This window comes from Hipposideros armiger, unplaced genomic scaffold (assembly GCF_001890085.2).
Source record: "Hipposideros armiger isolate ML-2016 unplaced genomic scaffold, ASM189008v1 scaffold_28, whole genome shotgun sequence".
NCBI lineage: Eukaryota > Metazoa > Chordata > Mammalia > Chiroptera > Hipposideridae > Hipposideros > Hipposideros armiger.
The window spans coordinates 4342057-4355750 of NW_017731378.1; the positions used below are offsets into that span (position 1 = coordinate 4342057).

General features: G+C 49.2%; 1 protein-coding gene across 10 annotated transcripts in view; it reads left to right on the forward strand.

Moving 5' to 3' along the window:
* The window catches only part of SUFU (SUFU negative regulator of hedgehog signaling), a 100695-nt gene that overhangs the window by 73037 nt on the left and 13964 nt on the right, over positions 1–13694 (forward strand). For 8 of the 10 annotated variants that reach the window (XR_002123254.1, XM_019636443.1, XM_019636445.1 and 5 more), the window contains exons 9-10: positions 10877–11011; positions 12578–12716. Coding sequence is in view for 9 of the 10 variants with exons in the window: in XM_019636443.1 (XP_019491988.1) it covers positions 10877–11011; positions 12578–12716 (274 nt within the window). In the remaining variant the exon portion in view is untranslated. The other 2 variants (XM_019636450.1, XM_019636451.1) reach the window with 2 other exon arrangements.

Here is a 13694-nt window from a genome sequence, read left to right on the forward strand (position 1 = left end):
AGCAAGCACAATTGTAATATCTGTGCTGCCCACTCTGGGACCTGACCCCGTTTCAGATAAACCACATGGATTGCAGCTGAGAAAGCCGACCCCAAATGTGCTGGCACCAGTGTTTGCTCCTCTCCCTGTGGGGGAGCAACCAGCGTGGGTCTTATTGTGTCTGCGTGTCTGCTTTTCCTTTAGTCAGGCTTTCTGGGCTGGGGCACTCTGATGCGTGGAGTTTCATGGGTCTGAATGTGGCCTGAGGAAGCTGCAGTTCAGAGGAGCTAATGGAGCCTGGACATTAGAAGCTGGGCTCTGGCCTACTTTAGGAGTCACAATAGCAGCTCTTTTCACACCTCAATAGCAGCTATCACTTAAATAGTACCTACTATGTGCTAAGTAATGTTCCAAGTGCTTTATACCGTATGCATTTGGTTCATCCTCATAGTCACCCTGTGAAGTAAATAATCTTAAGATGAGGAAACTGAGGTATAGAGAGGCTAATGAGGAACTGCCCAAGGTTGGAAAAGGGTGGAGCTTACAGCAATTTATCAACCATTAAGATAGTGTGATCTTCCTTACCCCATGATCAGGGACCTCGTGAGGGACCCCATGATCAGAGACTATGTCTCTGAGTTAGTAATAACACTCACTGGTGGACCTTATTTAATTCGTCAGAGCATGAACAGATACCTCTCATGTGATACCAAGGACAAGGCTAACGCCCCATGTTAGAAGCTCACTGTTTGTATTTAATTCTAGAAAGGACATGCTGTCAACCTCAGCCTCACGCTTCCAAATCCCAGAAATGATAACAAGCTGTGTCATAATTGGCCCATTTATACCAGAACTGCTTTTTGACACAAAGCCTTGTTCTCTTCATGTTCAGAAACAAAACCAACCCTATCTCTGGCCCCTCTACCACTTCAGAGCTTGGAGATTTCTTTCTTTTTGACTTGAGGCCTTACTTCCTGCTTCCCAGAAAGGCAGTCCTCCTCTAGGCAACCTGCTCCTCTCCTACTAGCCCTTGCCAACCCTCCGCCCACCACCTTCCCGGAAGGAGAGTCCTTAGCCCTCTTTGGGGCTTCTTCCAGCATTTCACAACTCTTGCATTCCAGCCGTGAAATTTGTATCTGGTTTTTCCCAAGACGATCAGTTGAAAAAAACCCTCCTTGAGCTTGCTGGCACCTCCCTCCCCACTGCCTGCCCGGGTGAGTTTGGGAAGCATGGAAAGCGGCTCCTTTGTGCTACCGAGGGCAGCCTGGCTTAGGGACTGTGCCTGCCAATACTTGTAGGGACCTGGGGAAGGAAGTCACTGGGCATCTTCTCTGTCTGAGGCTGCCTGGTTAGACATGGACTACTCTTCGGAGTCCGGCCTTCGCTCCCCAGCCTCTCTGCAGTGAGTCAGAGGATGTGAGTGTCCGGTGCCTCACACGAAGAGGTTTGCAGTTCTATAAACTGTGACTCTGATGCTGGAACCTGTGGCAGTGTCCCTGGACCTCCTTCGCCCTCTGCCAGTGACTCACTGACTGAGGTTGGGGGGCATTTAGGGAGCTCTGGGGGTCACATACCCTCCCAGAAAGGTCAGCGCTCACGCGCGTGTGTGTACACATATGTTGGTGGGGAAGGTTGCTGACTGTGGGAAGAGCACTTTGTCAGTGAGGCACCTTTAAAAAGCAAACTAACCATCATTGCTGAGCCAGGTTTCTCAGTCTTCTGGAATTGCACCAGCAGCTTTTAAGGTTGTTGGTTTTTTGGGTTTTTTTGCCTTAATTTCCTGGCAAATTAAGGTTTTGTAGCATGAACTTTCCTGTTGTGACATTCTCAGCTGCACCTCCCTCCATTGTGCACACATGTACGTGCATAGATTTCTCTCCATTTTTATGAGTATCTCTGCTCCTATTTGTTTAGCTTCTCGGATGGGGTGACTTTGCTGCCTCTGTTCCTAGATTTTGAATAGCTTGTGACCTGCTGAGGAGTTATCCTTTGAAGAAAATTGTATTTTGTGTTGCTCAGCCTTGAGGCCCATGAAGATTACGTAGAAGAAAATATCTAGTTTGCATCCAGTGAATTGGGTGAAGGAAGGTGAGTTTCCATCTGGGAGAACAGCTGGGCCGTGGCTGGTGCTGCTTGCGTGCAGGGCAGCCTTTGGTAACCCTGCTTGAAGGCATCTATGGCATCGGTCGCCGCAGCCAGCCTGGAGCCTGCATCTGTCGCATTGGCTGCCTTCATTCCTCCCACGCTGGGGAAGTACGGTTATTTTCACTGGAGAGAAAACCCAGAAAGAAACAGGCCTGCTCTCAGGGCCCCTGCCAGGCCCCACAGGGCTTATGGGAGGAAGGGCCTGGGCCGTTGTGAGCCACGTTTGTTGTGCTGAGTGCCTGGCTTTATGTGCCTTTCTCAGAAACACACGTTTGAAAGGGTAGAACCAGGGGCTCCGCAGCAAATCCGACTGACTGGGGTGAATTTGTGTTTGAACTCCATTCTCTGCTCCACTTCCCAACGAGAGGAAGCCGTGGCCATTGATCACACCCCAGCCTCGGAGTTCCCGAGCAGCACATTGAATTCTCCGCCCAAACTGCATCCCCTTCCCCAAGTTGCACAATCAGGAGTATTTTTATCACCCATCCTTGATCCTCAGTGTCACCCAACACTTCAGCAGTGAGTCACTTCTCCAGGGAACGGAAAAGGAAGGCTTAAAGGTGAGAGTTGGAGGAAATAACTCAGTGTCTCAGAAAACGGAAAGCCGAGGGCTCTGGCTAGAGGGGGCTCATCCAGGAAGCAGGGGTCCTACTCGCCCACCCAAGTCAGAGTACAGGCTGGGGTGAAGGTGTGGTACCCAGAGGAGTTCATAGTTGGTTAAGGAACCCCCTAACCTTAATGCAAGTTTTTTCTGTCCTGTTTTCTTCAGCCACACTCTGCCCTAATATTGCTTCACCACATTCCATCCTTATGATGTTTTGCAATGAATCTACTGCTTTTTATACTTTGATTATTGGTTTACCAATAACCGTTTGAGGCCTTTTACTCCTGGTATTGTCTCCATCAGAGAATTTCTCAGAATGACCGGGTGATACAGCTTTGTGCTTCACAGTAACTGTGGAGGTGAGCTGATGCCCTCATCCCCACCCACACCCTGTTTCAGTCCTGCCCTGAAGGCCGACTTGCAAGTGGTTCTTTCTCTGGAAAGTTCAGAGCTTTCGTCAGCAACCTGAAAGCAAAAGGAATAATCTCCCAGGCTAGAGGCAGAAGCCCGAGGTTGGGCTGGGCTCAGCAGGCCAAACCCACTTCACTTCTGAATAGTTGCCAACCCCGATGCCCTGGTTCCTGCTCCCGGGCGTCCCCAAGGAGAAGGCCCCAAGTCGTGTGGCCAGTGCAGACGTCACCACTGTCACAGGACTGGGATTGTGGCTAAAAGGAGCCTTGGTGGTTCGGCTCCTATCCTTCCCACACCTGATAGAATATGACCAATATCCCTAGACTAAGATGGACAAATTAAGACTTTTCAATCTGAAGAGACCAGGGTGGAGAGGAAACGTGGATACGGTTCTGTCTATAAAGTGTGGGTAGGGTGAACAAGGGCATGTACGATAAACTATATAGTATTGACACTGGAAGAAGAGGGTGTTTTAGGGTATGTAAAAAGTCACCTTATGCAGTGGGAAGTGTAAATATAGAATGTGGTATGTAGACAAGTGGTAAAGGAGAAATAAATGGAAAAATTTAGATCAATTCCTGAATTACTGAGGTATGCCTCTAGGCCATCCCATACAGAAACCACCCCTCGGTACTCCCAATACAGGAGGAATCCTATACTAGAAAGGTTTTTGTGGCAGAGCAGACAGTTTTTATTGAGCATTGTCTGTGTTTTGGATTACTATTGCCCGCATTTTACAAATTAGAACATGGAGGCTTAGATAGATTATGTAACTTATCTAGGGTCAATAAACTGGGAATAAGTGTCAGAGCCAAGATTTGAACCTTAGGCTGTTTGACTCCAAATCTGGGCCTCTTCACTACTGGCTACTGCTTGTAAAAGAGGATAAAAGAGGAAGAGGTGCCTGCCAATTCCCAGGAAAACATAACTGGAAAGATGACCTTACAAGTCTATGTACCAATGTGCAGAGTAAAGCTGGCATTTTAGTTTGCCTGGAAGCCCAAGGGGGCAGCAGGTCAGAGGGGACCATTTGGCTGAGAAAAGCATACTAAAAAATAAAATAAAATCGGCTAGAGGATATACTCTATCAAAACGAGTGAGGAACACATATGGAGTATAGGAATTGGGACGCAACATGAGAAAGAGGCAAGAGGAACCCCCAGGGTGAAGGTAAAGAGTGATCCCATGATGACAGCTGTACAGCAAGAATGGAAGGCACCTGATTCAGACTGGAGTAGTTTAGAAGGGTCCTCTGATGAAATAAATGTCTTTAAGAAGATGATATTGATAAATACTTGATGCATTTGAATGTATTGGGAGAACCTGTAGACCATTGGTAGTTAATTTAGGATTGAATTAGTGACAAACACATAAAAAACCAAGACAGTTATTAAATCCAAGGAAAACTACACCAGAAAGGAAGACTAATCATAGTATACTATAATACGTGGCTCAGTTGTAAATAGCTTCGGTATAGGATAATAATGTAAACACTTAATACCAATCCAAACAAGCTTACAATACACTTATCTTGGGAAGGTGGGAAGGTGGGAGGGTAGGGTGGCAGAGTGCTAAAAGCTCCTCTTCCATAGTGGGAAGTGAGTAGGTAAAGCCTGAAAAGGGAATACCCAGAAGAAGAAATAAAGTATATTAGAAATATTGAAGAAAACACCAAAAGAATCGGCTAACAGAGATGAAAGTGTTTGTTTCTGAAGAGGGGAAAGTGGGAAGACTGCACACCATTGTAATGAACCTTATAGAACTATTTGACAAAAGAATAGTTAAAAAAAAAAAAAAGTCAAAGAAATGTTACTGTAGGAGCTGTTACAGCTTGCCCTGCCCAGGAAAAGGAAAGGATGACACGTTTCCAGGTAAAAATCACAAAATTGGCACCAAGGCAAGCCCTGGTCATGTAGAGGAACTTCAGTTTCTCCAGCATCGGGCTAAGAGCTGAAAGCGAGGCCTGTATAACCATTCAACCGGCCTCCTGAAAGCATCTGTCTTGGGGTAAAGAAAATGAGGGACACTTGGCTGTGCCCCTAATTCTGTCCAGAAAAGAGGCTGATGGAGTACAAGCGAGAGGGCCTTGGCAGAGCACATCTTGGGCAGAGCTGACTTCAGGAGGGAAAGCCCTGTTGCCCTGTCAGAGCAGTACCTGGCCAGTGGTCCCCAGAGGGAGGGTCCCCACAGCCTTTTAAGAGGTTTTGTTGGGTGTTAAGTGAAAAGGGGGTTCTGGAAGATGTTGGCTTATGCAAAATGAAACCAGTTTGTTTGCCCTATGAGGTCTTTCTCAGAGCCTTCAAAATGCCAGTATTTTATGAGTCCCTAATCTGAGATGCAGCATATTACATCCAGCCCCTGCCACATCTTCTTTCTAGAAGCTTCTTTTAAAATTCCATCAAATACCCTTTGGGAAGCCCTACCCTGGCTTCTAGGAAGCAGTTCTAAGAGTTCAGGGGAAAAAATAGATGTGTCTTCATGGCCTTAAAACCCCCGGAAGAAAGACCATCAAAGGGATAGGAGGTTCCTAAGGAGAAATATTGTGGTTACGTTTTAGGTTGGTGTCAAGAAGATCTGGGGATTTTGTCTCAGCCTTTTATTTGCTCATTCCGTGACCTTGGCTAGTTATTTAAGTCTCTGAGTTTCAGTTCATCAGTAAAATGGGAAAAATAATTGGGTTGTTATGGAAATGAAAGGGGTTTAGCATAGGAACTGCACCATAGACTACACTAAATAAAAGGTACCTTTTAATATTATTACTGTGAATAATCTCCTGAAAATTAAAAGGAGGTGTAATACCTCCAGGGACCAATATAGATATGTAGAGAATCCTTTACATAACTTCAACATTTTTGGAGAATTTGAACAAAAGCTGGAAGGAGAAGTGTGTTTATACCAGCACAGACTTTAAGGAACAGGGTCAAAAAAAAAAAAAAAAGCTGAAGCTCAAGAAGAACTGAGTCTTGCAAAAAAGTGCTATTACCAGCAAAAAGGACTTTATTTTTTGTACTTCTGTTTGGAACAAGAATAAAACCTAGGCCCCATTGTTTGGACAGAGTCAAATTAATCGGTGGCAAAAAGAAAGCAAAATGTACTCAGGTTCTATTATTTTTCCATCTCAAAAAGAATGGTTCTCAGACCAGGAAGGGTCTCACTGGCATTGATAATAGGATTGAAGCCATGATTTCAGATCCGTTGGTCCACATGTATTGTGCCCCAGGATCCCAGGCAAATTGGCAGATAAGATTCCTGAGGCTGATGGTAGAAATCTTTGAGGGGATGGGTGAGGTGTTGGCAGACTGGAATCACTCAGAAGCTCCAGGATGTAAAAAGCATCTTGACGCCCTAGACAAGTAAGCTTGGTGTCAACTCTCAGGGAAAGTTCTGGACTAGATTATTTAGCAAGTAGGCTGTGAACACTCTCTAAGGGCAACAGTGAGCCCCGAGAGTCCACGTGGATTCATGAAGAGTCAGACCTACCAGACCATCCTCACTGCCTTTTTTAGAAATCAATTACCTGCTTCTACCTGGTAGACAAAGGAAATACTGTAGACCTTATATAGGTGGGGTTTAGTAAGACATTTGAGAATGTCCTTTGCTATCATTGTTGACAAGACAGAGAAATGTCCACAGAATATCCAGGAGAGAGGGGCTTGGTGATGGGATGGTTGGGTTGATATATAATTGGTTGGGTGGGCATACCCAAAGAGCAATGATCTGTCAGTCTGTCAGCCTGTCTGCCTGGCCCTGTCCTGTTCACTGCTGAATCAAAGCCTGGGATGAGAACATCAATGGCCAGTTTATCAGTTTTGTCAGTGATGTGAAGTCAGGAGGGAATGCCGATATGATGTATGCCAGAGTCAGGTTTCAGAAATATCCGGACTGCTTAAAACACTAGCCAGACAATGCAGAGCTCTGCTGCTTTTAGCTCCAAATAATCCGCAAGACCTACAAGCTGGGGGTGAAGAGGTCTAAGCACAGCCATGGGAGAAAGCCTAAGGGAGAGTTCGCTGCCGGGGGAGTGCAGTATGAGCTGGTCGTGCAATGGCAGTTTTAATAGAAATAAAATATCCCGAGCAAGAAAACTCATAGTCCCTCTGTGGTCTGCACTGGTTAGGCCACATGCTGTATTTATTTCCACACATGACCCTTCACTTCTGGACATGACACCGTGGCTTTACAAGCTAGAGTGAATCCACAGGAGAGTGATGTGGATGGATGGAAGATTCCAGAACCTTGTCTTAAAAATACAACCTTGAAAGCTGAGGCCACCAATACTGGAAAAGAGAAACCGTTGATGGTCTGTGAGAGCAGCTTCGGGGATTTGAAAGGCTAGCATGGAGGGTGGATTAAACTGCGTCTGGGCAACTTGAGGACCGGCAGATGAGGATTGTAGGAAGGCTGACTGTGCTGTCTAGAAGGAAGATGGCCCTGCCTCTGCCTCCTTCAGCAGAACAAAGGCCTCACGGGGTTTGTTGATCTGTATAGTTGAGCCTTCCCTGAGCACTTGTGGTTGACCAGGGCCCTCAGTGTCTGCTGAGTCAGGGGTCCTTTCAAGCCCCATCTCAGAAATCCCCTCTCCCAAGTTCAGCAAGGACTTTTGCTCAGAAGTGGGGGACTGACTTGGCCAGAAGCAGTTAGATTATGGGCCCAGGGTAAAGGCAAACAAGTCTGTATTAAGCTATCAACATTCTTGCAGGAGGAACAGGTAGACTTCTAGATGCAGCCAGCTAACATCCTGCTAATGCGTTCCAGATATATTTTGAGCACCTATTACATCCCAGGCACTGTTAGATGCTTCGTTTGGGTCATTTCATTTAATCCTATAACAAAAGGGCATTCTTATTTATTTCCGCAGCTTAGGGAGCGGTTCAGTCATATGCTCAAACCAATGCTGTGAGCCACTCTGCCTCCTGCCGCAGTAGCTCATCCTTCATCCCCGGGGCCCATATCCCCAGCAGCCCCAGTGGGTGTGGACCATGCTTCCCTGGGAGCCCTTCTCCCTTTCAACCCCGGAAGCTCTGCCTTCCCCTCCACTGGGAACTCAGAGAAAACAGCCCAGCTGAAAAATTAGGCCATGCTGGCGAGCACACTACTTATTTTTTTATGACTAAGATTAAGCTGACAACCATGCAAAACATTGCAAACCTGTGTCAATGCAGATTTAATACCTCACCCAGCCCACACAAATAATTCATGCTTCTGCATCGATGTCCAGAAAAAACAAATCAGCAAAAAGCCGGGCTCCTGTGTGTGTGTGTGTGTGTGTGTGTGTGTGTGTGTGTGTGTGTGTGTGTGTGTGTGTGTGTGTGTGTGTAGCAGCCGCATTTCCATTGAAGCGGCATGCCGGAAATACCCAAGCTCCAGGACTGCAGATCTAGCATTTTGCTTTTTTTTTTCTCTTAAAAGATTAAAGTACATTTTCAAATGATTGAAGGTTGGTGGGAGGTGTAAATGTGGGCACTTGTCACATTAATTCTTCAGATGATTAAGTTCTTTTCCATTTCTTTAAAGCTGTTTGCACTTGGGTTTGATGTCCTTGTTCCGGGTGAGTGTGTTGTAGCAGTTACCAAGGTGACTTTAGCTGACTTTCAACAATTTATTTTCCCCTCCAGCTTGAGATGTCTCCAGTCCTGTGTGCTGTTGATTCTTCTCTCCCAGCCCCCCACCCCCAGTTGCTATTCATCAGCATTTTTGCCCATGCTGGAGAGGTGGGGATCCTCCTCCCTCCAGCAGGCCCCACAGGCTCAGAGGCCCTGCCTGGCAGCCAGACCTCAGCCCTTTTCCCGTTCAGGAGCATGGCGGTGGGAACATGGTGGTATGTCTGTGTAGAGATGGCATGGGCAAGTGATTGTAAGAGCCATGCCCTGCCTCTTCCATTTAAACTCACTCTGTGACCTTAGGCTTATCACCTCACCTCCCTGAGCCTCAGTTTCCTCGTCTGTAAAAGAAGTGTTAGCAATAGACTCCCTGGGGTGCTTGTTGTGAGGACTAAGTGAGTGGATCTATGGACTCCGTGCTCTAGAACAGAGTAGGGGCTTACAAAGGGAAGGCTGCTGTCTCTCCTGAGTTCTGCTCTTGTCTGAGCCCTGAGCGTCGTGCCCGCTGAGAGGTGGTGTTCAGTGTTGCTCTCCTTTCCTGTGACAGGAGGCAGGAGGCCTAGCAGCCGGGTGTAAGAGAAAGCTGTTTAGAGGTCCTCGGCTCCCACACTGGCCTGCCGCAGACCAGCTCTGTGGCCTTACATGCATTACAGGCTCTCTTTTGCAAGGAAAAGAGGTAGATTAAACAATCTCAGAGTTTCCTTCCAGTGCGGAAATTCCATGACCCTCTTGACCAGAGCATGTGTCCTCCTCAGGTCTTGTGAAAGAGTTTGTCAAAGAAGAAGCTAGAGCAAAGGGCAGTTTCAGAATTGGCTTTGGGAAGCCGGAGAAAGGGAACACTTCAGGACAGAGCAGCCACATATATCTGGGGGCAGATCCACCCAGCTGGCGGGAAGGGCCCCCATTACCTCAGGGGCCTTTAGAAACCACTGCCTCGGTGGGCCTCGTGTTGTCCAATGTCACCCTCCATCCTCTTGCCTGCTGACCTCACATCCTCCCTCTGGGGATGTGTTCTGCCTCTCAGGGTGCCTCATTGGCCACAGGCCCCAGCACTCAGCCCCCCAGCGTGTTGACGAGGTTGGGCCTGCTCCTCACTGGCTGTCTGCCTGCTGGGCTCAGACATCCTGGGTGGCTTTGGCCACTCGAATGATAAATAACTAGAGCTTCTCACCAGTATTTTGATGGACACTGGAGAATTGTTCTGAGATTCACAGCCCAAACCAGGATCCGGCCTTTTGAATGGGATCAGTGGGTAACTCTCATTTCTGGCTGAGGCAGATTTGAGAGGTTGTCAGTGGGGGCAGCTGAATTTGAAAGAGCAAATCTTAGATTCCAAAAGGACCCCATGGCCCAGCTGTAGGACAAGCTGTCGGTGGGAAGCAGGACAGGAGGGAGTGTGAGGCAGCAGTGACAGCTCACGGTGGCCAACGCCACGTCAGGAAGACTCCGGCACAGGGCTCCTGGGGCCTGGAAGCCCAGCAGGCTGGTGGCCCAGTTCTGCTACCCAGCCAAGCCCACTGGTCTGACTCCTGAGAACCTGGTTTCTACCCTCACTGAGGATTGTATCATTTCCTGGTTAGATGAAGGATGTGTGTGTCACTGCAACTCCTGGCTGTTAACAGGAGAGTGCAAGCTCAGAGTCTGCTGTGATGTCACAGCCTTTTCAGGTCAGCTGGAGGGAAGCCATGTCTCCTAGCACTCTAGCACCCCAACTGTGGAGAACTTGGGGTCTGAGGCTCCAGGGCAGGGGAGAAGGACTTCCAGAAGCTCCTACTGCTACCATAGGGAAGAACAAGTCATTGCAACATAAACGTTTATGTGGTGTGTTGGCCAAAGATGTGGGCTTTAGAACCAGACCTACCATTCACCACCTTCCAGCTCCATACTCCCCAGCTGTGCATCCTGGACAAGTTACTTACCCTCCCTCATCCCCAGTTCCTTATCTGTAAAAGGGATATAATAGTGCCCACCTCATGGAGGCGGTGTGAGGTTGCTTGGCAAGTTCTCAGTGGATGGTAGCTGTTATCATAATCATCAATCACCTTTATTTTCATTGTTCAGGAGCCCAGCCTGAGAGACTTCCTCCTCCCTACTGTCTTTACCTTGTGCTAAACCTGTTTCTGTGCTCGCTTCACAGGAGCCGCAAGGACAGCCTGGAAAGCGACAGCTCCACGGCCATTATTCCCCATGAGCTGATCCGCACGCGGCAACTCGAGAGCGTACATCTGAAGTTCAACCAGGAGTCGGGAGCCCTTATTCCTCTCTGCCTAAGGTGAGCCCCGCAGCGCCCAGCTTGGCCTCGGAGCCACGATGCCTGTGCTTACCATCTCCCCCTGCCTAGGTGGAGTCCGGGGCCCAGGGAGAAAGGAGAACTAGTCAGGCAGCTCCATGTGGGCCTGTGGGGGAGTCCATGGACTCTGCACCAGCCAGTAGCCCCCACTGTGCTGAAGAACTCTCGTTTGTCTAGAGGAGTGTCCCTCAGCCCTGCTCATTTAGGAAGGTCCGGTGACCTACGGAGTCTCAGATGCCCTGCACTCCCCCAGCCCAGGGTCAGGGGTGGCAGGGTCCCCATAGCACTAGGGCAGTAGGGCAAGGGCTCTGGTTGGTTGGGCTCTGTTTTCTCCTGCTTGCCGCTTTTCCCATGCAAAACACTCCGTTCTTCGAACCCAATGGCCAGCCCAGCAGACTCCTTGAGGGACCAGGAAGTCCAGCTGTGTCCCTTCTGCTACTGTCCACAGTGCCAAAATCCCAGCCCTGTGGCCAGAAGTCAGCTCTCTGCTTGGGGATGCTGCCCTGGGCTGAGTCTGTTGCAGCTGGCTTCCTCCACAGCCCTCAGGGGTTCCACCCTCATTTTTATTGCAGGGGAGGCAACAAGAATAACTCGAAACTCAGACAACAGTGACAAGGAAGGAAGAGGGTTGCACTGGTTTGGACCCTCCACACTGTCCCTGGAGCCCGGGGAAGGAGCTTGGATGGTGACCAGCCTTGGCCAGCCACCCTGGGTAGCAGAACAAAGATAGTTAGTGGTCAGGATGCATGGTGGCTGGCAGGGCCCCCCCGCGAGGACCCCAGCCGTTTCCTCCCAGCTCCCTCTAAAGGCTTGGGGCCTTCAGACTACTGGAAGGGTTAATCTGGGGCAGCCTGAAAAAGCAAAGAGCTGTTTTATTCCTTTGCTGACTGGCATCTGCCCCACTGGTTGCCCCCTGCCTGCCCTTCCCCCAGTTGTATTTTCAGACTGGGGATTAACAACAACCTCTTGTGGCTCCCTCAAAGGGACCCCACTTGGCTTCAGCCTTTTTTTTTTTTTTAAGTGTGCTTATGGCTTTGGGGCTAGTCATTTAAATCTTGTGGGAGAGCCGCGGAACAGGTAGAAATTTCTTCCCTGGACACAGGGCTTGTGCTATGAAGGCACTCCACCATCCCCAGGAGCATGGGAAATTAGGAACTCCTTCATTCCCCTCCTCCAAACAAAGGCGCCATGAACCCCTTCCCAGCTCTGGGCATGACCTTGGGCACATTGCTATCTGCCCTCTCTGGCCTCAGTTTCCTCACCAGGACACGAAAGAGATGGACTTCAGTACCCCTGCAAGCCCTCTGAACACTGACCTAATGTCTCTGCTAGCTTTGAGCACTCGGGAAGAATGCCAGCAGAGAACTTGTGAGAGGCTTCTCTTGGAAGGTGTTGAAATGAACATGTTTGGTTATGGTCCCCTGTTAGTGGACAGGTGGGCAGCCAGGAGGGCATTTGCCAGACACCCTTTCCCAGGGAGCATAGCCCCCACAGTCCCTGAGCTTTGGCCAGGCCTGCTGCTCACTGTCTCCATGTTCCCACCCCCAGGGGCAGGCTCCTGCATGGACGGCACTTTACATATAAAAGTATCACAGGTGACATGGCCATCACATTCGTCTCCACTGGAGTGGAAGGTGCCTTTGCCACTGAGGAGCACCCTTACGCAGCTCATGGACCCTGGTTACAAGTGAGAAGGCTCTTTTTCTTCTCCCCACCTCCTTTCCATGGGCTCTTCCTGCGCCCACTCTCTCCCTCTCCTCCCTTGGCAGCTCTTGGCGGCTCCCTTCCTGAGGGCTGGTTATGAAGCCTTGTGGAGTGTGGCTTATTCCTTCAACTCCAGGAGCACTTCCTGGACTCTCCCTTGTCACTTGAGACATGAGTGATAACTCTCCAGGCCTTGGCCATTGGTAGTTCTGGTTGCATTGGAAATCCAGGTTTTGAGGGATGTGACCTGTTCTGCATCTTGGGTAAACCAAGGTATAGGAATCCGAGGATGAAACAGGATGGGAGGAAGTATGGACGCCACTATTGAGTGCCTGTATGGAAATCCCACCAGAATTCCTGGAGAGTGGGCATGTGGACCTACCTGATCCTGGGGCTGGGATGGGCAGGCCTTGGCAGGCAGAGCCTCTCCTCTCCCCTCACCTAATGGCTGTCCCATTCCTCCTGGTGGAAACCCAGCTTCTCTATGCAGAAACCTGTTGGCTTGTCCAGAACACCTCATTCCTCGTTTGCTCTTCCGACTGGAGCACAGCTTCAGAGCTACTGCCAAGTGGAGTACAGGGGCCTGAAAGCCAAAGGCCTCCTGCCGGCCCCTACCCCGCTTCGGTTCTCACAGGTCCATTGCACTCCCAGATATAGTAGAGGGACAACATCCTTTTTTGTTTGTTGGGGGTGCAGGAGGAAGGGCACTCTACCTTACCTCCCTCAGGAGTATCAAGAAAGGGAATCTGACCCTAATCCAAAAGGTGACCTGCCTTGTTTGTGGTGTAGGGGTGGGGGGCAGGGAGATTACAGTAGAGGGGAAGAGAGTTGGGTGGGTTTTGTAGGTTTAACCCAGTCTGGGGGTCTGCAAAGCATATGTATTATTAATGTGGGCATGCTTTTTGTCCAGATGTGTGTGTGTCATCTTGTAGCTGAATTTCTCCTCCTTTAGGCCAGTGCA